Here is a 27,414-nt window from a genome sequence, read left to right on the forward strand (position 1 = left end):
CCAATATAAATATGGCACAATCATTTACTCACAACACTCAACAAGTTTATCCATCTCTAATTACTAAGATCATCTTTTGCTCCTTTTTAAAGTGTAGGAATTATAATAGCCTCCCCAATCACAAGGAATCAGAGCTATCGTATTAATACAATTAAAAAGCAATGACACAACCGCCAACTGTGGTGAAAAACAAATACTTCCTAATTTCCTCCTTGGGCTGGTGCAAGGATAACCTAAGCACATCTCCACATGCCTCTTTGCCTGAATGTCAGTATCTTTCTTTGGTCTAAGGATGGCTTCAGGTTTCATGCTCGGGGTTTTCGCTAATATTCTGTATATATTATTATATACTCCCTATTGCATGGGAGTGACAGGGAGGTGGTCTGAAATGACATGCTTTGTATCAGCAATCTTGCCATTCTAATTCGTGTCATTCTGTCCACCCTTTAGTCCACGATTGATTGTAGTGGGGCTTAAGTTCCTGGTGCCTGAAACTTTTTTTCTTTTTTCTTTGTAAAGGGATTGATCAAGCAGTCATCTGACCAATGAGCAAAGTAAATGTCCCTGATATTAACCATGCTTCCCGGGTTTCCTGAATGCTCGGGAATATACAATATGAAAACTTAGGTTCTATGAGTTGTGTTTGTCTGCTTGTCTTTTCATGTAACTGATCCATATATGATATGCAGTTAAACAACCAGCCAAGAAATATAAACATTTTAATTCTTTGCTGCTACCTACTGGTCGAAAGGTATATTTGTGAATCTTAGAAAGTGAAAAGGCCTAAAAATGACTGACTAGCACGTTCCTGATTTTAGACACCAAACTGAAAGAACAATTAAATGGACTCAGTTCATATATTATTCAATTCGTTTGGCATAAAATAAGAAAATAAAGAAACAACCAGGATGTTTACCTGATTTATCATTTTTTGTGTTTATATATGTATTGACCGTTGTCTTACCTGAACGGTCCTTCTATGGGTGCTGCGAAGGGAATCCAATCATGGGTTAACTAAGCCCTCTAGCCTTGAGACTGAGTATGTAAATATCTAAGCCACGCCTCCTCTGGCTGGACTTCCTTCCTCTATCCAGTCTCGCACGAAGTCCACCGAAGAGCAAAACGTCAATGTCAATCAGGCCGCCGGCAATTCCGGCACCAAGCGGACAAGTCCAGTCAGAGATAAGTCACATAGTCACAATGCAAGGTGGAGCCCTGACCAGCCGAAACTGCGGGCGGGTTTGGATTCCCTTCGCAGCACCCATAGAAGGACCGTTCAGGTAAGACAACGGTCATTCTCCTGTGTGCTGCTCCGGGAATCCAATCATGGGATATGTCAAAGCAATGAACTCCCAGGGCGGGAGCTAGGCTGGACAGGCTCCTCCGCAGAAGGAAGAACCCTTTGCAACACTCTCCGCCCAAAGAACGCCGCAGCCGAGGCATAGACATCAATCTTGTAGTGTCGAATAAAGGGTGAGGGCGACGCCCAGGTGGCAGCCCTACAAATTTCCTCTACAGAAGCTTGCGTAGCCCAGGCCACTGTGGTGGCCCCACTCCTGGTCGAGTGAGGGGTGATCCGCCTGGGAACCGGTCGTGAGTGACTGTCATATGCCAAGGCAATGCACGCCTTCAACCACCGGCCGATGGTGTGGGAAGAAACCTTCTGACCCATTGACGAAGGCTGGAAGGAGACGAACAGTGCTTCCGACCTCCTGAATGAAGCTGTGCGCTTCACATAGCGACGAAGGACCCTGCAAACATCCAGATGGTGCCACTGTCGTTCCTGCGGATGGGAAGGATGAGGACAAAAGTCCGGCAGGACGAGTTCTTGAGTCCTGTGAAACAGTGAATTTATCTTGGGAAGGAAGGTCGGATCCAAACAAAGCACCACCCTGTTCGGATGGAAGATGCAGAGGTCTGCGCGAACTGAAAGCGCTGCTAGTTCTGACACCCTCCTGGCCGATGTGATGGCCACTAGAAAGGCTGTCTTGAGCGTCAACAACCGGAGACTGATGGAGTGAATAGGTTCAAAGGGAGCAGCTGTGAGAGCTCTAAGAACCGGGTCAAGTCCCATGTGGGATAACGATGTACGGTTGGCGGTCGTAAGTTGGAAGCACCCTTCAGGAAGGTACGGACCCGCGCGTGTTGGGACAAGGACTGGCCTTGACCTCCTCCGATCACCGTAGACAAGGCCGTGACCTGGTGACGAAGCGTGTTGGCGCCAGCCCTTTGTTAAGGCCAGCCTGCAAAAAGTCCAGAACTTGGGGCACCGAGGCTTTGATGGGATTGACCCCGGTGCAGCGACACCAACGACAGAAGGCCTTCCAGGTGGCTTCATAAATGCGGGTAGTTGACGGGTGACGAGCCGCCTGAATGGTGGAGATGACTTCGTCAGAGTAGTGAAGAGCCCCTAGAATCGCCCGCTCACGTGCCACACGGCTAACTGCAACAGCTGGGGGTTCGGGTGTATGAGAACTCCCTGGTTGAGCTGAATCTGGTCGTCCAAGGATGCGAAACGGACAGATGGACGAGGTCTGCGAACCAGGGTCGCCTGGGCCACATCGGGGCGACCAGCAGTACTTCCGTCTGCTCCGCCAAGATTTTCTGAATGACCGACGGAAGGATCGGGAGAGGAGGAAAGGCATAAAGAAGGCCGGCCGGCCACAGACTGTGTAGAGCGTCTACTCCCTCTGCTCCCAGGGTCTGGTATCTGGAGTAGAAGCGGGGAAGTTGCGCGTTGTGTGGATGCGCAAACAGATCCACCTCGGGGTGGCCAAAACGGCGAGCGAGTTCCTGGAAGAGAACGGGGTGGAGTTGCCACTCCCCTTGATCCACCGTTGCCCTGCTCAGCCAGTCTGCCTGCGTGTTGGCCTTGCCCGAGATGTGTTCCGCCCGAATCGATGAGAGTCTGGGCTCCGCCCAATGGAATAACTTCTCCGTCTCCAGCATCAGGGCTCTGGACTGTGTGCCCCCCGGCGATTGATGTGAGCCTTGGAGGCCACATTGTCGGTCAAGACCAACACATGACTGCGAGATACAATGTCCCGAAACTCCAGAAGGGCTAGACGGATGGCCCGCAGCTCTAGCCAATTTATACTGTTCGTCAGTTCTTGATCCGACCAACGCCCCTGAGCCACCCTGTCCAGGGCGTGGGCTCCCCATCCAAACAAGCTGGCGTCTGTTGTGATTTGAATGCGGGCCGGCTCCTTGAACGGGCATCCTCGGAGAAGTTTGGAGGACATCCACCAACGCAGAGACCGTCGGGCCTTGCTCGGAAGCCGCACCTTGATGTGGGAATGGCTGGTATGCGCTCTCTGGAAGGGCAGCAGAAACCACTGGAGCAGGCGCGCATGGAACCTGGCCCAGGGAACCACCCCGATGCAGGAGATCATCTTCCCCAGTAACTTGGAGAGTGACAACAGCGGTACTCGCCTCTGCGACAGCACATGATGCGCCAGGTGGTATATGCTCTGCCTTCTCTCTGGAGACAGGAAGACTTCGCACGTGACAGAGTTGATGGTGGTCCCCAGATGAAGCAGGGACATGGTCGGACGCAAGTGGCTCTTGGACAAGTTGAGGACAAACCCATGGTCGCGCAGTGAGTCCATCGTGATCCGCAAGTCTCGTAGGGCCTGGTCCTGAGAGGACGATAGCACCAACACGTCGTCCAAATAACAATTGATGCGTATTGGGAGTGAGCGAAGGGAGGCTGCTAGTACTGCCAAGAGCTTGGTGAATGTGCGCGGGGCCGAGGAGAGGCCGAATGGCAAGGCCCGGTACTGATAATGGCGGTCGTTGAAGTGAAACCGCAGGAACTTCCGATGCGCCGGATGGATGGGCACATGGAGGTATGCTTCTTTGATGTCTATTGAAGTCATCATGTCGCCTTGGCGGATGGAAGCCAATATGCTCTTTAGAGACTGCATTTTGAATTTTTGGTATTTGATATAATGATTGAGCCGTTTCAAATCTAGGATTGCCCTCCATCCCCCAGAGTTCTTTGGTACTAGGAACAAGATGGAATAGAACCCTAGGCCTTCCTGCCCTGAGGGTACTTGCTCTATGGCCCTGATGGTGAGAAGATGGCGTATTTCGGCGTCCATGAGGCGCCGCTTCAATGGGCACCTGGGCACGGGGCACCTGATGAACCTTCTCGGGGGGATGGATAGAAATTCTAGAGTGAGACCCAGACTCACCACCTGAAGGGCCCATGCGTCCGATGTGAGCTCCGTCCACTGATGAGCGAAGGCCAAGAGACGTCCTCCTATGGGCCCAACATCCTGCAAGTCACCGATACCTTCGAAAGGATCGGTTGCCCGATCCTCGGAAAGGCCTTCTATTCTGTGCCTGACCCTGCTGGCGACCCCTGTCCCTGGCTCCAGCGCGGTCCTGGCCACGATCCTGAGTCTGGGAGAACCCCTTGGTGTAACTGGGGACATAGGGAGCGGGATGTGAACCCCGAGTCCTGGACCGAAAGGGCTGGTGCCTATTGTAAGGCTGCTGCCGTCGACCAGCACGAGCACTGGCAGAGGGAAGGACCTTGCGTTTATCCCGAGTCTCAATGAGAATGGGATCCAGCACCGAACCGAATAGGGCTCCGCCCTTAAAGGGCGTAGATGCTAATCGCCACTTGGATTTGACATCAGCTTGCCAATGACGAAGCCAGAGCAAGCGGCGAGAGGCCACATTGGAGACTATGGCCCGGGATGCAAATTTGGCTGCGCTAAGAGTGGCATCTGCGGAAAATTCCAGAGCAGCCATCAGTTTGGTGATATCCTGATGAAGGCGCATCTCCTCCGGGTCCAGTCTATCCTGCAGTTGCCTAAGCCAGACTAAGGAAGTCCTATTAAAAAAGGAGGCTGCAGTAGCTGAACGTAAGGCCCAAGCTGCCGCCTGATGGGTTTTGCGGATGACCGTCTCGGCCTTGCGATCCTCAGCCTTTAACCCTTCTGAAATCTCAGAGGGAATTAATGCCGGGGAAGCAAGAGCAGCAATGGGAGCGTCCACAGTGGGAAACTGAAGGAGACTCTCCAACTCAGGGGAAGATGTATACAATTTCCTATCCCCTGACCCAGGAGGATTAACTGCGGTTGGTTGATCCCACTGCTTCTGGATCAGATCAAGAAAGAGTTTGGGAGAAGGAATGACATCCTGCAAAGCCACCTGCTCAGCAAAGAGGCGCTCGGTGGCATCCAGACCCACAGCAGCACTCTCCACAGAAGCCGCCTCCCCCATGTGGGTGGTAGTCTTGGCCTTGTACAGTAAGGATTTAAACAGAGCATGCCTGAAGAGCCCAGGGGCAGTAGGCAGATCCCTAGGGAGGCCTTCGTCACCAGAGAGCTCCCTATCCATTATTTCACCTTCCTCCACTAAGGCAGACTCTGCGCTGAAAACTGAGGGTAAGGGTGAAGGAAGATCCGTTTGGAAGATGGAAGAATCCCCTTGCGATGCCTGAAGAGGTAGGCCCGTGTGGGCCGCAACAGGCCTGGATGCCTGGGATCTACGCAATAACTCTGCATCCACCCCTTTAGAAATAGCCTCAGATATCATGAAATACAAATCAGGAGGAAGGCCCAACTCCTGGCCCTCTAGAGGCCTGAGGCCTGCAGCTGTAGGCGTGAAAGTGGCAGAAGGGCCAGCGCGGGGAGGAGAACGAAGAGAGGCCCCACTAGTTTCTGAAATGATTGGAGGGGAACGAGGCCCAAATACCCCGCTTCAGGAAGAGGAGCTTGGGGAAGCTGAATATCAGGGGACCAACCCTGCTCAGTAACGCGCACCGGAGAGACGTTGTGAGGAATGAGAACCGGAGGAGGACAAATGGGGGCCCCAGGTGCTTTTGGGGAACCTTGGCCTTGTCTTTGCGCTTATGCAACTTGTCCCGGGCAGCGGATGAGGCACGAGGCCTACTACTGGAGGCCCTGGTAGTGGCCCTGCCGGGCCTAGGGCTATCCCCCCCTTCGCCAGGGGAACGGGGCTCGGAAATTGGCTCCACAGTACCTTTACCTACAGATTGATCTGCCATGGTATGAATTTGAAAGAGCTCAATCACTGAACAAAGGAATCCAATTGTGCTTCACTCGCCAAAAAACGCCACGTGAAGGCAGAGACTAAGAGAGCAGCGACATCCTCCTTGAACCAAAAGCCTCGAGTGAGGGAAAGGGGAGGAGCAGATGCAGCGCACAGACTCAGCGCGCGAAGAAACTGCTGTCTCATTGTGAGCCTATTGCGCATGCGCGAAATCGCTCCAAAAAAATGGCGATCGGCCTCAAGGGCGTGAAATTCAAACGTAACGGCAGGAAGAACTCCCAAAACGGCCGATCCTTATACCTTCCAGCAGCCGCTCCAGCGAGAGGATGAGGGAGGTAGGCAGCGACAGGAGAGAATGAGCTCCATCAGGCCACAGCCATGGATTCGACCGCGCCCGCAGGCGGGTGCTATCCGGCAATAGAAAGGGCGGCACTGGGAGACTCAGCATCCCTACGCGCTGAAATAAGGGGAGGGTAGACGGAGAAGCCGTTTGCAAACGGCAAGGATCGTCTTACGCTCCGGCTATCCTCAGAGTGGAAACAGCAAGGGGAGGAATCAGCTGGCAGAAACTGCCGCTTTACCTCCCATCTGAAGTATACACAGTAAAAATCCAGCAAAGAAGTAGAAATCCTGAGAAATTGTCAAGAGAAAATTGAAATAGGTCTCGTAGCCTTGGGACTGAGTAAAGAGACTGGGTAGAGGAAGGAAGTCCAGCCAGAGGAGGCATGGCTTAGATATTTACATACTCAGTCTCAAGGCTAGAGGGCTTAGTTAACCCATGATTGGATTCCCGGAGCAGCACACAGGAAAACTTCTATCTTATGTTTCTTAACACATGAACGGGTGAAATTTAGGGCTCTTCTTGCATCTCTTTCTTACAGATAAGTTTTTAATTACTACAACTGCCTTCATTCTGAGAATGTTCAGAATATTCAGATGTTTTGCTTTTAAGTGCCTTAGCTTTGTTTTGAACAATTGAATATATCTATTATCTCTCTTAAAGGTTTCAACAGTGTTTTTTCTGGATTCAAAAATTCAGTCAACAATAAGATTCCATTGTCAAATACACTAGGTGAAATCTCATGCAAATGGGAGTTTCTCTTTGCTTTCAGAATGCAAAGGAATAATATAGCATATGAAACAGCTTTGGGCGGATATTTATACTTTTCAAAGCAGCAGCTAAATATTTATAAATAGAAAAAGCAACCTTAATAGAAAGCAGGACTTGATTCCCTTGCTTAGAATTTTGACATCAGCAAAATATAGGCATCTATTTTTCTTTTACTATCTATTCATCTGGAGTGTCTCAATGTATTTAAAGTGAAATCAAGTTAGTGGAAAGTTGAAAAAAGGCTGAAAGAAGTTCCATTTTTTTTTCATATACCCAGGAAGTCATATTTTCTTCTGCTAAGAACACAAACCAAGATTTGTTGGGGCAGGTTTTTGGGTGGGGAGAGTTGGCACTTAGGAAATTTTTATCAGTTGACTTGTAACTTGTGATATTAAGATTTTTATAATTGTGCAGTATTCTAGTACGAATGGCTCTCTGATCCTGTATTTGTTACATATATCCCAATTGCAACTAAGAAGATTAAAGAATTATATATAACTAGTTAATTGAACATTCAAATCCAGGCTTATCATATTTAAATCCAATGTTTCAGACATTAAACTAGGGGGTAACTCAGCAATTGTCTGGTAGTCTGCACAAATCAGACTGGCCTAACAGGAAATTATTTTTGTATTTTTTTTGGCAGGCAATATTATTGTACCTGGTGACATAGTTCTTCCATTGTCTGTGCAATAATTCAATACGTTCGTTGAGTGCCGAAATGTCCTCTGCACTAATGAAAGTACCCAGGGTCTCCTTTAATAAGTTCAAATGAGAAAGATCGTTGGTCCATCCCTCAGCGGCACTCTCTAGTTCCTATTTGGAGAAAAGAAAATCTTTAAGTGTATATAGAAATAAATATTTATTATTTTAATTTTGTACAGTACTTCAGAACAAAAAAGAAAAAAAAACCTAAACGAATAAGCAGTTTACAGGCTTATTTTAAAAAGAATACTTGTTGTTTTGGTTTACTTCAATGTACATTCCTTTTAATTGCTTCCACCTAAGAGAATATCAGAATTTCCTTTTTCTGTGGGCCCTGATATACTGCATATATCTGCAGTGTTATACAATACAGTTTTAAATTACATTGTTTGATAACTTGCCTGTGATCCAAGTTGGAGTTTAGGAAAGAAACATTGTTTTGGATGTATACTCACCCACTTATAAGGATAAGGAAAAAGAATAACTTCATAAGAAATTGTAACAGAAAAACGTAATTTTAAACATCCCCCCACGACCCCCCATATGCCTGCTCCTCTCTGTTCAAACCTAGCAATATCCAGACAACTACTTTTAAAGAAAACTTAAAACATGTAGATTTTTAATAACTCATACCGTATTAAACTATGATAGAAGCAAGGCTAAGAATGACCTCGCTCCTCAGCTTTTTAAAAATATTCCAAGCATGGCATAGTCTGTAAGTATTATTTGTCTGTAAATCATCTGTTACTCCATGCATAATACAATAAAATATATTTGTCTGTAAGTCACGTGTTACTCCATGCATAATACAATAAAATGGAAATAATCTGTCCTGATTGCATTCTATGTTATATTATCTCACTTTAGAATCAGACCGCAATGTGCATTTGTACTGTACCTTGCAGCGAATCTGCTCTGTGTGGAGCTCATCATGATGGTCTGGCAATGGCTGAGAAAGCTTCTTCTTCAGGGATTTTAGCTTTTCCAAGGAATTTGATATGTCTTTTTCACATTTTTCCCAGTCCTGAACGGTAGAATATAAAATTAATGTCTCTCAATTGAAGCAAAGGAAGAACAGAGAGGATGGGTTCTCAAACCTAACACTTCAAGGACCTAATTACTTACATTTCCTCCAGCAGCACAAAGCTGGGTACACATTTTCATCTAATTTTCCAGTGAACTTTGTTGGGGCAAGAAAGAGTGAATGGCTCTAAGTCACTCAGTAAACGTCAATGACCGAGGGTGGACTTGAACCTATATCCAACATCTTAACCATTACACTACACAATAGATTTGATTAAACCATGACAATATATAAACGGAATCTGTGGCTATAGAAGGCACAAGGATTATTTACAAGTGACTAAGATGTTGGAGTGGAATAAACCTCTTCAAAGAGAAGCCAAATGACTTCAAAGAAAAGTCCAGTTGCCTTTTATAGAAGCACCTTTGGGACAAATGACTCAGATCTAATAAGATTTGAGAGCTACTATTTGGTAATACTCTATAAAGTCATATCCTGAATTTACAAAAACAGTTAACGCTGCATTAATTTCCTATCAGAAAAGTAGAAGGCATAAAGGAAAGCGAAAAGTTAAATGCAATACAAACAAACATTGTAACTGACAACTTTAATCACAGTAATAGTTTATTAGGGTATGAATCACAGTATTTTGGATTCCCTATAATTAACAGGTATATACATAAGTGAGAGTTATTGAATACTCACTGCAATCCACTGATTTAATTGGTCATTAAAAAAATTGGAAAATTCACATCTAAACAATTGCTTAAAATTGCAAAATTCTAATTCATTCCTTTTTCTTGCCATGTTTGCAATATGGCAGTTTAAAGACTTCCCACTTCCATTATATTTATATACAGTTATTATGAACAAAATTCCAATTGATGTGAAATTGGTTTGAATCTATATTTGTGTAGTAATAAGCATGTCTATAAACATTATATAATTCTATCCCCCAAAACAGCAAGGTTATGCATAAACACACAGGCATTCCCTTATATCAAAAAGGTACATTGTTTTAAAACTCTGTGTCTTTCTCTGAAATTGATAATTTTATTCCACTAATATCTATTGTTACCTATTGTGTTGAATATAATGTTTCTGTGTCATCAATAAAAGGAAAAATAAAAGGAATAATGGAGTAAGCTCCCGTTACTTGTCCAGATTCTGCTAACCTAGCTATTCGAAAGCATGTAAAATGCAAATAGAAAAATTGGAACCTTTGGTGGGAAGGTAACAGCGTTTTGTGCATCTTTGGCATTTAGTCATGCCAGCCACATGACCACAGAATTGTCATCAGACAGCGCTGACTCTTCGGCTTTGAAACGGAGATGAGCACCAGCCCCTAGAGTCAGGAATGACTAGCACATATGTGCAAGGGGAACCTTTACCTTAAGCATGTCTGTAAACATTACATAATTCTATCCCCCCAAACAGCAGGGTTATGCATGTACACATACATGCATTTCCTTATATCAAAAAAGTATAATTTAAAAACTCTGTGTCTTTCTCTGAAATTGATAATTTTATTCCAGTATTATCTATTGCTCCTATTTTGTTGAATATTATGTTTCTGTTTCATCAATAATCAATGAAAGAAATAATTTGTCAAACTGATCCCCAAAACAAATAGTTAAGTCTCAGAAAATGGGTTTGTTTTGCAAATACGGATTATGTGGCTTCAAATTCATCAAATAGATATTTTCCTGCGCATTGCTTTCTATTAATGAATTCATTCATTCATTCATGTACACATAGTCCTTGGTTATATAACAGCATTTGGGACTGGGATTGCAGTCACTAAGCAATGTGGTCATAAAGCACAATGTTAATGTGAGAACATTGCTCACTTAGCATTCACAAGCTCCAAAGTCCTAGTTGTTGTTCTAATTCTGGACTCCTGGATTATTAAGTGGGAAGAGGTGGGACTCCCATTTAAGGAGCATGGGGGTCATACTGGTGCTTTGGGAGGATTTGGAAGGTTCAGCATAGGGGTGCTACAGGCAGGGATGCTATGAAGGATTCGTACTTACTGGGATGACTTTAACGTTCCCTGCTGGCTTTCCCATTGAATTTGCTTGTGGGAAGCTGGCAAGGAAGATCACAAATGATGATCACATGTGGCTCTACCTACTCAATCTCTCTCCCTACCTACCTTCTGTATTTCTCTCTCCTCTCTATCCCCTCTACTTACCTACTACCTTCTTACCTACCTACTGTCTCTCCCTCCTCCCTACTGTATTTTCTCTCTCTTTATCCCTCTACTACCTACTTACTCTCTCTCTACCTATCTACCTACGTATTTCTCTCTGTCTCTCCATCTACCTACCTACCCTCTCTCTCCCTCCCTACCTACTGTATTTCTCGCTCTCCCTCTACTACCCTACCTACCTACCTACCCTACCTCTCTCTCCCTCCTCCTACTGTATTTTCCTCTCTCTCTCTCTCTCCCTCTACCTACCCTACTCTCCCTCCCTACGTACTGTATTTCTCTCTCTATCCCTCTATTACCTACTAATCTCTCCCTACCTACCTACTGTATTTTCTCTCTCTCTCCATCTACCTACTACTCTTTCTCCCTCCCTACCTACTGTATTTCTCTCTCTCTCTCTCTCCCTCTACCTACCTACCCTCTCTCTCCCTACCTACCTACTGTATTTCTCGCTCTATCCCTCTACCTACCTACCTACCTACCTACCTACCTACCTACCTACCTACCTACTCTCTCTCCCTCCCTCCCTACTGTATTTCTCTCTCTCTCTCTCCCTCTACCTACCTACTCTCCCTCCCTACCTACTGTATTTCTCTCTCTATCCCTCTATCTACCTACCTAATCTCTCCCTACCTACCTACTGTATTTCTCTCTTCTCCATCTACCTACCTACTCTTTCTCCCTCCCTACCTACTGTATTTCTCTCTCTCTCTTATCCCTCTACCTACCTACTCTCCCTCCCTACCTACTGTATTTTCTCTCTATCCCTCTATCTACCTACTTAATCTCTCCCTACCTACCTACTGTATTTCTCTCTCTCTTTATCCCTCTACCTACCTACCTACTCTTTCTCCCTACCTACCTACTGTATTTCTCTCTCTCTTCCTTTTCTTCCTACCTACCTACTCTTTCTCTCTCTCCTACCTATCTATTGTATTTCTCTCTCCCCCCCTCTATCTACCTACATACCCTCTCTCCCTACCCCAACTGCTGTATTTATCTCTCTGCCCCTCTCTCCCTCTACCTACCTACCTACTCTCTCTCTCTCTCTCTCCCCCTACCTACCTTCTGTATTTCTTCTCTCTCCCTCTCTATCCCTCTTTCTACCTACCTACTTCTTTTTTTTAATTTGCCTCTTCAAAACCTTGCTGCGTCTTATACTCTGGTGCGTCTTATACTTCAAAAAATATGGTATGTGAATTGCAGACCCATATTTCAAGATCGTGATCACATGACTGCAAGGATGCTCCAATGGCTGGAACTTTGAGGAGTAGTCATTTTTTCAGCACTGCTTTTGAACAGTGGCTGAAACAAAGGATCTACACTACTTGTAGTGTCCAAATGCATTGGGACTGTCAATATAAAGTTTTTTTTAAGTATTCTGAAGGTTTGCTAAATTAGAATAAACATAACAAACAACAGTAAAGACTGCATCAGTCTCTTTATTTGTTTATACCTCTACTGCACTTACTACTGCCCAATATAAAAAGAAGTTATTATCATCATCATCATAACAACAAAAATAATAATATTTCTTTCTTTCTTTGTGAGCCCAAATGTTAATTTCTGCTCTTTGAAATATCACTAATCTGCACGAAGTGCCATTTCTATATTCTGAAATCCTTTGCTTTCCATAATTGTATTTCTTGTCTTGTAAACTACCTAACACGTTCTGTTTTCTGGTTTGTAAATTCCTTGAACTAACAAATTTAAACCAAGAGTGTGGAATAATGTTTTTAAGGGCAGGAGTAATGTACACATTAATGTACTGCAGTAATCAGTGTACTTTTAAAGTATTAACAGTCAAAAAGTAACCGTGCATAAATAATAAAATATAGGGATATATTATGCAGAATAAATATCTACATAAACATGGCTCTATAGGCTTCTATAAAGTATGAATTCTAGGATGGGTTCAAAATCAGATGGTAATAACACAGACAACTCATGTGCTTTATACCAAAGAAACACAAACAGTATACAGAAAGCATGATTGTGGTGCCACAGATCAGCCTTCGGCAACTTTCTGAATCTATCTTGTAGACCAACACATTCAGAAGACACTAGGTTAGGGAATATTGTCATAGGTAAGACATTAGAACAGTGATGGCAAACTTTTTTTGGCTCCCATGCCAAAAGCAGGAGGAGTGCAAGGGGGTCGTGCACGGGCTTGCCATACCCATAATACTATGCGGTGTGATCCACCCTGTGCGTACGTCTAGCAACCCCCTCCACTTTGGTGTGTTTTTTTTGCCCTCCCCAGGCTCCAGGGGCTTTCTAGAAGCCTGGGAGGCAGAAAAAAGCCTCCCCCACCCCACTGGATGCCCTATGGATGGCCTCCGGAGCTTCCCTGAAGGCTCCGAGGGCAAAAATGGACCTACGGGGAACCTGGAAGTTCGGGAATGGTGACTTCCAGTTTGTTTGTAGAATTGATTTTTGACCTCCAGAGCCTTCAGGAGCTTCCCTGAAGGCTTCAAAAGAAGGGCAAAGACAGGGCAGCGCCTCGCATGCCCTAACAAATGGCTCTGCGTGCACATGTGGCACGCCATGCCATAGATTCGCCATCACGGACATAGAACCAATCTAAGAATTTATCTATTTACATGTAACATGGAATCCAAAAACAAATAAGGTCAATGTCCTTGTAATTCAGCTTTTCAAAGTAGTAGTCTTATTTGATTTTTAAAGATTAATTTAAATGAACCCACTTTAATAGTAAGGTGAGCTGCTTTTTCTGTTCTTCAAGTCTGAGGTTTGCTAATTTCCACCACTCTTGGATTTCTGTAAGTTCCTTCTGTAAAGATGCTTCTGTCTCACCATCAGCACAGAGTAACAGCTGTTTTCCACCTTCCACTGTTAAAATGTAGCTCCCTTGTTGGCGAAGAAGCACTTTCTCTTTGAGCTGGGAAGACCAAAGACATTCCCGAAACATCACTCTAATTTCATTGTCAAATAAGTCAGTCAGTAATATCACAAGAAGAGTGTTTTTCCTCCAAGGAGGACTTTTAAGAGCTATGGTGGTTCAGTAGTTAGAGTGCAGTACTGACAGGCGGCTACCTGCAATTTGACAGATCAAATCTCACCAGGCTCAAGGCTGACTCAGCCTTCCATCCTTCCAAGGTGGGTAAAATGAGGAGCCAAAATTGTTGGAAGCAATATGCTCTGTAAACCGCTTAGAGAGGGCTGGAAAGCACTATGAAGTGGTAAACAAGTCTAAGTGCTATTGCTATTAAACTTTGCCATTATAATCACTTCTGCATGAAAAGTAAGTAGTATAATGACACAATCCAAAACGCACTGAAGATATCTCCTCGAATGGGGATGAAACGTTTGCAACCAAATCGCCAAACTTGGAGTTCAAACTAACATAACTAACCCAGGCTACTAATATTTAAAGACATACTTGGAGCAAGTATTCAACAGCTGTTTTTGTACTTTATATTTCCTCTTTTGTTCTTTTCCTTTCTCCCCCCACCCCTTGCTTAATGAACTCTACCCTATGATCTTTCCCCACTATCTGTTTAGAAGGTTAAAAAGAGGAGGTTTTGGTAGAAAAAGCCCTTCAATATTATATTACATAAAAACCAGGTCTTTGTAAGAATTTCATTATGCTGCAGCATAAGATATGAAGGCATTTTCCCAGGATCATATTCAGTCTAGGAAATCCAAACACTGTTGTATACTGAGGATGTTTATATTAAAGTGTTCCTGGGAAAACCACCAGACATTTCATAAATACCCTTTGAGGCATGGAGACAAATTAGGCAGGCCTATTGTGTGGCTATTCGGAGTTAAGCTCTGTTAAGAAAGTCTTTATTTGCTTAATAACTGCAGTTATACCTGACTAAATAAGTACAGTGAAATATTTAATTCGTTCCATTAAGTGATAACAGAATCTATTTAGTTGAAAATGGTCTGTCAATAGTTACCTGCATTTCATCCAGTAGGGCTCTAGCTCTCTGCAATGGATAGGAACAGTGCCCAGCCCACTTGCTGATTGACAAGTCACTTCCACCAGCCACTTGCGCAATTTCTCTGCCATTTCTCTGTATCGTTGCCACTGACGAATCTGACTGTCAATGATGCCCCTTCTCTGCTGGGCTCTACGAATTACCCCTTGCCACTGATTACTGAGCAATGCCAGTTTTAAATTGAATTCATCCCTTAAAAAAGGAAAAACACAACATAAGCGTTTAGTATAGAAACAAGTGAGCCAAACAAAAGCAGCAAAAATGGCTAACAACTATGCAATAGCAATAGCAATAGTTAGACTTATATACCGCTTCATAGGGCTTTCAGCCCTCTCTAAGTGGTTTACAGAGTCAGCATATTGCCCCCAACAACAATCCGGGTCCTCACCTCGGAAGGATGGAAGGCTGAGTTGACCTTGAGCCGGTGAGATTTGAACCGCCGAACTGCAGCTAGCAGTCAGCTGAAGTGGCTGCAGTACTCCACTTTAACCACTGTGCCACCTTGGCTCTTAACTATGCTACATTGATTTCTATTACTGCATTGTAAAATCCATTTGCCTTTGAAATACTCTCACTGAGAACTTCTAAAATTAACTTTGTAATAGTCTGATGAAAAGTTTGCCATAGTTATTTTCCCCCCTGTGGAAAACAGTACTGCCAATCCAAGTTTTTATGTATGAAATAAAGGCACAAGGAACCGCGGTTACAGCTAAAATCTATATTGATTGGAGGTGAACAAGCAGAATATGTAATAGAAAGCAAATGCTCTATTAGTCATATCAGTCATATAAAATGCAATCTCACAAATAGTAGTAGCCCATTATTATAATGTGCCAATAGTTTGGAGAAAATAAATGCGTATTAGATAAAAAGGCAAAGCTTTCAAACATGAAACATTTGAAAAATCAGAATTTTTGTACAATACACATTTTACCTGTCATCTACCTGCCCTTGCTCAAGAAGGTTATGGCATCCATGATGATAGAATGTAAAATCTGTTGCCGACTAAACATCTCTGCTTGGAACAGCTAAAGAACAAAAAGTTTTAAAAAGTGAATTCCAAATGAGCTCAACAAAACAAATCTGATTCCAAAATAAAAGTTTAACCTTTTTAACCTTTCCAATACAATTAGGATGTATGATATTTTTAGATGGATAAGTAATTAGACATTTAAAAAAAGGCAAAGTAGTTAATTATAGGTTCATTTGGTCTACAGGTATATTTAAAACCTAATAGAAAAAAAGAAAGTGGTCCATTTAAATGGCTTTATATGACTACATTCATGTTAAATTTATCTTGCAAATATGACACATAGGTAATTCAGATGCAAATGTATAATTTACAAATATGTAATAGTTCCCCTTTTTCTTTATCAAATTGAAGACATATAATTGTTTACACATTCAGAAAAAAAACCAAATAATTAACACCAAATGAAAAAGGGAAAAAAGCTTGTAATTTATGAACAATATTTTTTTTCCCAATTTTCTACATGGTTGAACATTCATAGATATATTTCATGCACGCTCTCTAGAACTTCTGTTGGGAATAAGCTTCATTTACTTCTTGCTTAGTTCTTGTAAATGAGATAAAAATCCAGAGAGAGAAGACTAATCTTTTTACAATGATAGTCTCTTTGTGAATGGCCCCTATTCTTTTTTTTTGACAAGCTTCCACATGTTGAGATGAATGTCAGAATGGGTCTGATGTCCAGCCTTTGAAGTCTACTGACCTATATTTATTATCCAAAATGAAACCAAATTTAATCTTCCCAAATTAGGAGAATTCTTGTATTCAATTAATCACAGAATCTCCCAACTTAGTTTTAGATCGTCTTATCAAATGTTTTGCAGTTCATCTGTTTAGTTAAATGTTAATGTCGATTAAACTGAAAAGTCTTAATCTTCTATAATAAAATTAAGTTCGTGGAGGAAACACCTGCCTCTTAGCCCTGATATATGAATCAGTGACAATGGGCCAAGTCTATCTTTCATAGACTGAAAACTCTCCATCAATCTCTTTCTTCTAGTTGTTTACATTCATATCAGGCTGAAGCAATAATTTACTTTCCCCCTTATTTACAGGGTTATTTCTTGCATATCTAACCTACTATTATTGGTTGCATTTATCTCACAACTAACAAATGTCAAAACAACCATCTCTACAGCCACAGATAAAATTTTAGGACTTTCAATTTCCAAATATTAGGGGTGCTCAAAAGTTGTGACATGCCTCCGGGATCGTAAAGTTATTTTGGTTTACTTTAATATAATTTAGATGTGCTTGGTATGTAACTATATAAATATAACTTTTTAACATTTTATTTGTTCATTTTTGTACCATCTGATGTCAGTGTCCGTCCATGTCCTACATAAAATCCAGCTGTCATGTTCTGTGATCATGAACAGAGATCAAAATATGTTTGAACAATCAATCCTTATTAGTATAGTTCCAGTTCACGCTGACAATAAATAAAAGAAGTTGATACAGTAGTTTAAGAATTCTCTCTTTATAACTTGCCTCATGCGCCCTCTGCTGTTCTAAAAGAAGCTGGTAGTTTCCTGAAATTTCCGCAGCCAGTTTCTGCTCAGTTTGAACCAAGAACTCCATCCAAGTCTCACATTTTTCTAGGAAGGTTTGTTGCTGCAGCATGAAGGACTGTAGCTTACTGCAAGGATAAAGAAGGACTCAATATACATCTGAATCTAAACAGCAAACTTATGATGTTTCTTTTTTAAAATACTAAAAACAACATTATTGACTTCATCTTGGATTTTTAAAAATATGCTGATGAAAAAGGAAATAAACAAACTGGATACTTATAAGCACAAACATTTGGGGATGCCTATTTCTTCAATTTTAAGTTTGTGAACCAATTTTAAGTTTGTGAAACCTGTTTGTCTCACTTAAAAACTTTATTCTAATTCCTAAAGAAAAAAGTTCGGAAGTACTTTTATTTTTCTAATACCTCTGTTTTAATAATAGATTATTAAGTGTCTTCTCTGCAAGACAGTAATAATCAAGCGCACATTTTAATCTGTTACTTCTATAAACCTTACTTTTCAACAGCTTTTTTCTTCCTCTCTCCCTTTGTTTGGGTTCATGCATTATATTAAGCCACAATATAGTTTGTTTGTCTTGAGCTTAGCACCTAACTGTGATTTTTACAGTGCAAACTTTTAAAAGAAGCACTGTGAGGGTTCTGACTAGACAATCTATTTGTGACATAGTTCCTACTTTTTTATTTGTTTGTTTGTTTAAAGGCACAGCAGGAACATGGTGATGTAATTAGAAGGAGCAGATCAGATTCCTCCTGCGCATGCGCGAAGTAGGATGGCCGCCAGCTTCTTCTGCTCCGGCCAGGGTGAGCGAAAAAAACACCAAAAAACTAGTAAATTAGTTCAGAGACTATGCGGGAAGGGGTCCTAGTGGTGGAGCGCAATTTAGCGGACCCGGACAGGTACCTATTTGGGGGGTCGGCGCCATCAGGCGGCTCCCTGTTGCCCATAACAATTTTTACAGCGTTCGGCAGTGAAAGGGCAAAAATGGCGGTGCCGTGCTGACGGCGGCGTCTCTGGCAGCTTTCATAGTCCTAGCCCTGTTTTCTTCTGACCGGGAGGGGCCCTGGAGTATATCGGACTATTGGAATGTTATTGCTGGCAGAGAGGAGGTGGCTTGTTTAAAACGACGCTGGACGAGGTCGGGCAGTTGGTCTGTCTGCCGCTGCCACGGCCTCCTTAGGCGCCCCCCTCCCTCTGTTCCGTCGGATTGCAACACACGCCGTTCCAGAGTCTTTGATATTTTTCTTGACATCCTCTTTTGACATCTTCTGTTTTCGCTTCTGTGACCCTCGGACTACATCAGACTGTTCCAGAGAGGGGGCGGTCGGCCTGGCATGGCCCTGGATGAGATCAGGCAGCTGGCTGTGTTACTGTTGCCACGGCCTTTCGGGTGCCTCCCCCCCCTCCGTTCCACTGGATTTGGCTTTCCCTATGGTGTGGCCTCTCCCCTGTCTGCATTTATGTTTACGGGGCCTTTTTTATCATCTGGCTCTCCCGGCTCACGGCTGCTGGACTTTTGGATTTACTTTTGGACTTGCGACCTGGACTTTGGACTTACCATCCTTTTGTACAGGAAGGAGAGAAGACGAACTATTCTCCATATCACCATTAATTTCCACCCATCTGAACTATTTTACGAACCTGCCTATAAACTTTGCACATTATCAACAGCTGCGCAAACTTTGTATGTGGAGTGTATATGGTATGTATGCGATTGAGTGATCCCATACTTTTTAATTTAAATCAATTCATTCTTATATTTTATTGTATTATTGTATATTTTAATATTAGTGGGGTATGCATGTGGAGAATGTCTGGCCTGTATGTATGAGGGGATTGAGAGTGCGGCCTGGAGCCCCCTCCACTGAGTGCAGAAGCAGAAGTGGATGGGGGGCCCGGATCTGCCTCTTATCCCAGAGTGTATGGTACGAATGGCCTGCCAGGGAGAACGGGGGCTGTGGGAGGGGAGGAGGGGTCTACGGGGATGGGGCCGGGCTGGAGCATCCCGGTCACGTTTGGGAGAGGCAGGTACAACGGGAGTTACAGGGCTAGCTGTTACCGGGGAAGGAGAGTTCGCTACGTCACAGCGATCCCTCCTTCCGGCCCTGATAGCTCAACTCAAGGACTAGGTGGCAAGAGATGTCAGGGTCCTGGTCTCGGGTTGCTGTTGCTAAATGCCAGGTCTGTGATTCATAAAGCTCCCCTCGTCCGGGACTTAATATTAGACGAGGGGGCAGACGTGGAATATATTACAGAAACCTGGCTGGGCCACGAGGGAGGAGTCCCCCTCTCAGAAATGTGCCCAGAAGGGTTTCAGGTGCTCCACCAACCACGACACCAAAGAAGGCGTGGGGGAGTGGCAGCCATCATCCGAGAGTCATTAGTCCCTCGTGGGATTCCTGCTCCGGAGACTGTCGGGTGTGAGTCCCTTCTGGTGAAGCTGGACCTAGGGGGTCAAGTGGGCTTGTTTCTAATGTACCTACCTCCCAGCTGCGTTACAACAGCCCTGCCTGCGCTCCTTGAGTCAGTAGCCAGACTGGCGGTTGAGTTCTCCAGACTGATAGTACTGGGGGATTTCAACCTGCCATCTCTCAGTGAATGCTCGGATGGAGCACAGGAGTTCATGGCTTTCATGACAACCATGGACTTGACCCAAGTAATCCAGGTCCGACTCATACAGCGGGTCACACGCTTGACCTGTGTTCTCTCGGGACAGTGGAGACGTGATCTGGAATTGAAGGGCATAGAGATCTCGCCCTTGTCATGGTCAGATCACTTCCTACTGAGGCTTGATTTTCGGAAACTACTCCCCCACTGCAGGGAGGGGGAACCGATTAAGTGGTTCCGCCCCAGGCGCCTGATCGACCCTTTGGGATTTCAGATGGCACTTGGAGAGATACCTGACTCCCTTGCCCACAATCCGGCAGAGTCCTTGGTTGCTGCTTGGAATACAGCGGCGGCTGAGGCACTGGACCGGATTGCGCCTTTGCGCCCTCTCCGCGGCAGTGGATCCAGGAGGGTCCTTGGTTTACTGAGGAACTCCGGGAGATGAAGTGCCAAAAGAGATGCCTAGAGCGATGTTGGAGGGCTAGCAACTCTGAATCCGACTGAACACTACTAAGAGCCTTATTAGGACTTATTTAGTTGGCGATACGGGCAGCAAAATGTGCACATTTTTCCGCTCTTATGCGTCCGCAGAATCACGCTCAGCCGCCCTGTTAGGATAATCCATTCCCTCCTGAAAGGGGGGAAATGGGGGATGCCTTACAGGGACGAGCTGAGGAGTTTGCTCAGGTTTCTGTCGGACAAAATCGCTCAGATTCGGACAGACCTGGACTCCACTTGGACAGTACCAGCAGAGATGCCAGGAGAGGGCCTTGATTGGATTTTGTTCCAGCTTGTCGCTCCTGAGGAAGTAGACAAGGCCATGGAAGCAGTAAGTGCCTCCACCTGCTTACTGGACCCATGTCCCTCCTGGCTGGTCTCGACCAGCAGGGAGGTAACACGAGGCTGGCTCCAGAGGATTATTAACACCTCTCTACAGGAGGGATCTTTCCCGCACCCTCTGAAGGATGCGGTGGTAAGACCCCTCCTTAAGAAGCCTTCTCTGGACCCAGCTATCCTTAATAACTACCGTCCAGTCTCCAAACACCCTTTTGTAGGGAAGGTTGTTGAGAAGGTGGTGGCCTTTCAACTCTGACGGACCTTGGATGAAGCAGATTATCTAGACTCCTTCAGTTGGGTTTCAGGCCTGGTTACTGCACCGAAACTGCTTTGGTCGCGCTGACCAATGATCTCTGGCGGGCCAGGGATAGAGAACATTCCTCTATCCTGGTGCTTCTTGACCTCTCAGCGGCCTTCGATACCATCGACCATGGTATCCTTCTGCGACGGTTGCAGGAGGTGGGAGTGGGAGGCACCGTTTTACGGTGGTTCTCCTCCTACCTCTCGGACAGGTCGCAGTCAGTGTTGGTTGGAGGTCAGAGGTTGACCCCTAGGTCCCTCAAATATGGGGTGCCGCAGGGCTCGGTCCTATCCCCTCTCCTATTTAATATCTACATGAAGCCACTGGGTGAGATCATACGCTGGCACGGGATTAAATACCATCAATATGCGGACGATACGCAATTGTATCTGTCCGCCCCATGCCAACTCAGCAAAATGGTGGAAGTGATGTGCCAGTGCATGGAGGCTGTCAGGGTGTGGATGGGAGCGAACAAGCTTGCACTCATCCAGACAAGACCGAGTGGCTATTGATGTTGCCTCCCAAGGATAGTCCAGATATTCCATCTCTTAGCCTAGGGGGTGAAATCTTACACCCCTCAGAGAGGGTCCGCAACTTGGGTGTCCTCCTGGATTCGCAGCTGACATTAGAACACCATCTGTCGGCTGTGACCAGGGGGGCTTTTGCCCAGGTTCGCCTGGTGCACTAATTGCGGCCCTACCTGGACCGGGAGGCACTTCGAATGGTCACTCATGCCCTCGTCACCTCAAGGCTCGATTACTGTAATGCGCTCTACATGGGGCTGCCCCTGAAAAGTGTGCGGAGACTATAGTTGGTCCAGAATGCAGCCGTGCGAGCGATATCGGGTGTACCTAGATACACCCATGTTACACCTATCCTCCACGAGCTGCACTGGCTTCCTATTGGTCTCCGAACGTGTTTCAAGGTGCTGGTCATCACTTTTAGAGCCCTACATGGCTTAGGACCCGGATATCTGAGAGACCGCCTCCTGCCACATACTTCCCAATGGCCGATAAGATCTCACAGGTTGGGCCTTCTCCGGGTGCCGTCGACTGGACAATGCCGGCTGGCGACCCCTCAGGGGAGGGCCTTCTCTGTAGCTGCTCCGGCCCTGTGGAACGATCTACCCGTAGAGATCCTACCCTTCCCACTCTCTCGGCCTTCCGAAAAGCCACTAAAACCTGGCTATTCCGGCAGGCCTGGGGCTGTTGACTTCATGAACGAGGTCCAGCCCCACCTAGACTGAATGTATGGTGTGTTGTTTTTAAATTTGTTTCTCTTTTCTATTTTTAACTCTTATCTTTTATCTTGTTTTTGTAAGCCGCCTGGAGTCCTATGGGATTGGGCGGCATATAAATTTATTAAAATTCAAATTCAATTCAAAATAGGTTAGTTTATTTTTCACTGGAATTCTTTTCATATAAGAGAAGGTAGATCCAAAGGCATTGTAAGCAAAACCTGGGTCAAAGGCACTAATTCCTCCTCACATATACATATCAAATGAACCTATTCAATATTTGACAGCTAATTAGCATATCTGAAGCAAAAGTATACATGATAATGTTGTTTATAATGTTCACACCCTGAACAACTTATTCTGTTGCATGTAATTTTCCTACTGAATCAATTATTTTTTATTATTAGTGATCCATAGGTCACAGAGTATCAATTAAGGCCAGAAAAACAGGCAGGAAGCAATTTTAATCTGAAGAATCATGAAACGTCCTTTTGGCTTCTTGATTAAAGAGATGATTCTGCAAATAAGAATAAATTTTCTGAATGAATTTTTTCCTGGGCCACCACTTTTTTGTTTGTGTTTTCTGACATTTTATATCTAATTTGCTTTACTTGGGTCATCTAATTGCCTTGGGAAGGCTAATTGGCTTTTGTAAAGTAGGTATACACAAACCATCTTTCAGCCAGTAAGTAGATACATTTAGAGTTAATAAAGTTCTGGCAAGATAGACTTAATACATTTTTAGTATTACCTCTGGACTTTTTTCTAGTAGAAAGAGTCTTGCTTGAAACGATATAACAGAATGAAGTACATTATTATCTTTCCAAAACTTATGCAATTCTAGAATTACCATAATCTGAACATTAGGAATAGAACTGTTGGCCTGACAACTTTGCTTTATTAAAACTCCAATCTGTGTAAATCACACTGTTTTGTAAATATCTGACTTACCTGAATCTTTCAGTAGTTTGTGAAGAAATAACTGACCAGCATCTATTCAGATTTTGCATCCTTTTGATTTCTTTATCATTCAAGGGCAACATATATCCCAGCTCATTTAGACGATCCAAATCAGGTGCCATGCTGCTGAATTTTAGCATCTGGCACTATAAAGTGACAGGAAACAAGTTTTCTTAATATTTTTAATTTCCATATTTGTAATCTGGGTACATTACTGCAAAATATTTATTTTATAGGTAAAGGTAAAGGTTCCCCTTGCACATGTGCTAGTTGTTCCCGACTGTAGGGGGGAAGTGCTCATCTCCGTTTCAAAGCCGAAGACATCTCCATGGTCATGTGGCCGGCATGATTAAACACCAAAGGCGCATGCAACACTATTACCTTCCCACCAATTTCTATTTTTTCTACTTGCATTTTTTACATGCTTTCAAACTGCTAGGTTGGCAGACGCTGGGACAAGTAATAGGAGCGCACTCCGTTATGTGGCACTAGGGATTTGAACCACCAAACTGCCGACCTTTCTGATCAACAAGCTCAGCGTCTTAGCCACTGAACCACCGCGTCCCTAATTTTATATTGGAGTACAATTTTAGCTTTATGTTACAATAATAAAACATATTTTATTTTCAGATTGTACAGTTACCCATACTGTAACTATTACCTTGGACAGCTCACAAGCAAAGTTCTATTCAGGACAAAAAAATAACAATAACTTTTTTAATTTTAAGAAAATGGATTGAAGTGCCCTATATTACTTACACACACAGGGAGAATGTTAATGCATTTTTAAAATGAATAATACATCAGTTGTTTCTTCAAGGAGCTCAGTGCAACAAATATGAAACTATTCCTTGGAATACACCCTAAAAAATGTTTTGAGCTCTTAACTGTGCTAATAAGGCTTCGATGTTATGATTGTTGAGAATAGCTGGGGAAAAAGTAGCACTGCATACTTGTTGAGGAAGTCAGCAGTGAGCACCGTTATTGCAATAGATCTTGTTATTCTATGAGAATACTTACATACAAATTAAACACAAAGCTAGTGGCTGTTTATATACATACGTAAGAACACTTTGTTCTATCCTCTTTTATATGAACCTATTTTACCTGGTATTAATCTCGCTCATTGTTTTAATCCACTTGATTATTCTCAAATACATAGTTTTTGTTTTCTGTTTAGGTTTTTTTTAAAAACCCATAAATGTATAAATAAATAAGTACCCAATAACAATAAATAAAACACATTTTCAAAGTTTTTTTAAAAAACATTTTCAAAAACTCACTTTAAGCTCCTCCATCTGTTCCGAATGATGGATGAGTCCGATGAGTGGCTTGGATCTTGCATTTTCAGCATCTCTTCCGCTTGCTTTGTCCACTGCTCCAGTCCTGACAGACTGAGATTAAAGGTCTGGTAGTCTTGAACTCCTGCCTTAAATTTTTAAAAATGGGGAGGGTCATTAATACCAGTATTTTTTTTTTTCATGTTAGAATGTCATGAAATCCAATATAAAAAAAGGACATTATATTTCTAAATTTAAAAATGTGGTGTTTGCATGATATAAAGCTGGAACAATTATAAGTAAAATTGCAACTTATGCTGATTAAGGTCATAATTCAAGTTGTGCCCTAAAAGCTCTGTTGCCAAATGAATGTGGACATTGATTTATAGGTTGTTTGCTTTAGAAAAAAAAAGATGAAATGCTAAGATTTAAACGTAATGATTTTGTGTTCAAATAGAAACATAAAGAAATGCTGTACTGTGGTTCTGTATAAAGGAACTCAACTCTGACTATTTTTTGCTCTTAAAGGAAAACAAACCTAACTGGAAGGGCATAAAAGATACTGATGCTGAAGCTCAACTACTCTGGCCACTTAGTGGGAAGAGAGGGTTTGTTGGAAAAGACCCTGATGTTGGGAAAGACTGAAGGCAAAAGGAGAAGGGGACCACAGAGGATGAGATGATTAAATAGTGTCATCAACACAATGGACATGAGTTTGGGTAGATTCAGGGAGACAGTGGAAGACAGGGGGGCTTAGCATGCTGTGGTCCAGATCAGGGTTGAATCCTCCCGGTTCGGCAAACCGGCAAGGACGATTGGCATCAGTTTTCCGAACCGGTGGCAAAAATTCCTGGTGGGGCATGTGACTGAGTGGGTGTGGCCATGAGTGACATCGAGTTAGCCATGCCCACTCAGCCACAGGATCCCACCTCCAAGCCATGCCCACAGAACTGGTAGTAAAAAAAATTGAATTTCACCACTGGTTCAGGGGGTTGTGAAGATTCGGATATGACTTAGTGAACAAAAAAATTCAGTCTGTATAGCAGTTCTCAAATATTGTGTCTGAATAAAAAAAATCCTTTGAGGACAACTGTTCTTTTCTCCAAAAAGAATTGATTGTTTACATTACTTTGTCCTAAGCACGATATTATGACAGCACATAAATTATAGCCATGTGACTAGTTGAAAGTACAACAAGAGACTACTTTCTCTGACATGTCAAGGAACATTTCCCTACCTGTAATATTGACTGCTGTCTGTTGAGTCCTTGCTCTAAAGAAGCTAAATTCTGATTTAGTAAGAGCTGGCCGGATTGGATAGCTGCTGCAGCAGAAGAATCCACTTGCTGCTTCAGCTGTTCACCTAGTTCATGCAGAACAGATAGAGAATCTTGCATTGTCTTCATGCCTTTAAGTAGATCCTGTGGAAATCACAGCAAACGTAAATTTGAAGATGACAACTGTAATGTTAAAATTGAGTTTTAGTAAATATATGGGGCCTGAATGTAGCAATAACAATAGCATTTAGACATATACTGCCTCACAGTGCTTTACAACCCTCTCTAAGTGGTTTACAGAGTCAGTATATTGCCCCCAACAAGTTGGGTCCTCCCAACCTCAGAAGGATGGAAGGCTGAGTCAATCTTGAGTCACTTAGAATTGAACTCCTGGAGTGAGTGGTGAGTTAGCCCTGCAGTACTGCATTCTATCCAATGTGCCACCAAGGCTCTTACCAATCTTTATGTATGTGCTTGAACATGAGCATTTGGCACAATGACAGTATGTCATCTTGGCACAGCTATGTCCAGCCCTTACAATAACCTGATAGGATTTAATTTACTTTGTGATGTGATACAAACAATTGTGACTGTGCATTATTCGAGAGTATATATGTAAGATATAATGAAAAGACTCAGATTCACATATCTATGTAATTGTGGAGTTCCCTGAGTGACTTTAGGACAGTCTCTTTCTATTTCCACTTAACCATGTAACAAAACTGGTATTTTAATAATCACATGAGAAGAGATTACCTCACTCTTCCAAGATATATTGCTTTAATCTCTCTCTCTCCCCCCTCCCTCTCTCTCTCATGTGATCCTAATGAAAACTATGGAAAAGCAGATAACTTGCTTTCCAAGACACAATGAGGTAGTTGGCTTTGTGAGACAAATAATAGAGGGAAAGCTAGACATTTTCATTTCACTATCAGCATCTTCCTAATTTGTAATAATCTATACTAGTCTAATATACTTATTTGCTTGCTGGTGTCTCAGTTCAGGACTATATTAGCCAGAACAACAGTTTATATCACAAACATACATTGCAGTCATGAATCCAAGCAGTGGCTTCATCATCAACAGTGTCCTTATTGAGTTCAGCCTTCAAAAGTTCATTTGTTCGGTCCTCATATTGCTGGACAGTAGAAGAACATTGCAAGTAATAGTTTTTATATTTCTGCCAGAGATGAAGCAGACCTTTACTGGAATGTAAATGCTCTGCAATTTCTTCTAGAAGATTGTTCCATCTGGAAAATGAAAGAAACAGATAATAGATAAAAGTTACATAAGATATGAACAGC

At 43.4% G+C, this 27,414-nt stretch overlaps 1 protein-coding gene across 1 annotated transcript in view; it reads right to left on the bottom strand.

Moving 5' to 3' along the window:
• SYNE1 (spectrin repeat containing nuclear envelope protein 1) overlaps positions 1 to 27,414 on the bottom strand; it is a 300,005-nt gene that overhangs the window by 58,079 nt on the left and 214,512 nt on the right. The window contains 13 exon segments of the mRNA XM_032216017.1: positions 7,800 to 7,816; positions 7,819 to 7,954; positions 8,742 to 8,867; positions 13,784 to 13,981; positions 15,009 to 15,049; positions 15,052 to 15,242; positions 15,985 to 16,021; positions 16,024 to 16,078; positions 17,572 to 17,719; positions 23,546 to 23,700; positions 24,834 to 24,983; positions 26,072 to 26,254; positions 27,156 to 27,360. Of these exon segments, the coding sequence (XP_032071908.1) occupies positions 7,800 to 7,816; positions 7,819 to 7,954; positions 8,742 to 8,867; positions 13,784 to 13,981; positions 15,009 to 15,049; positions 15,052 to 15,242; positions 15,985 to 16,021; positions 16,024 to 16,078; positions 17,572 to 17,719; positions 23,546 to 23,700; positions 24,834 to 24,983; positions 26,072 to 26,254; positions 27,156 to 27,360 (1,642 nt within the window).

Source organism: Thamnophis elegans, chromosome 4 (assembly GCF_009769535.1).
Source record: "Thamnophis elegans isolate rThaEle1 chromosome 4, rThaEle1.pri, whole genome shotgun sequence".
Taxonomy (NCBI): domain Eukaryota; kingdom Metazoa; phylum Chordata; class Lepidosauria; order Squamata; family Colubridae; genus Thamnophis; species Thamnophis elegans.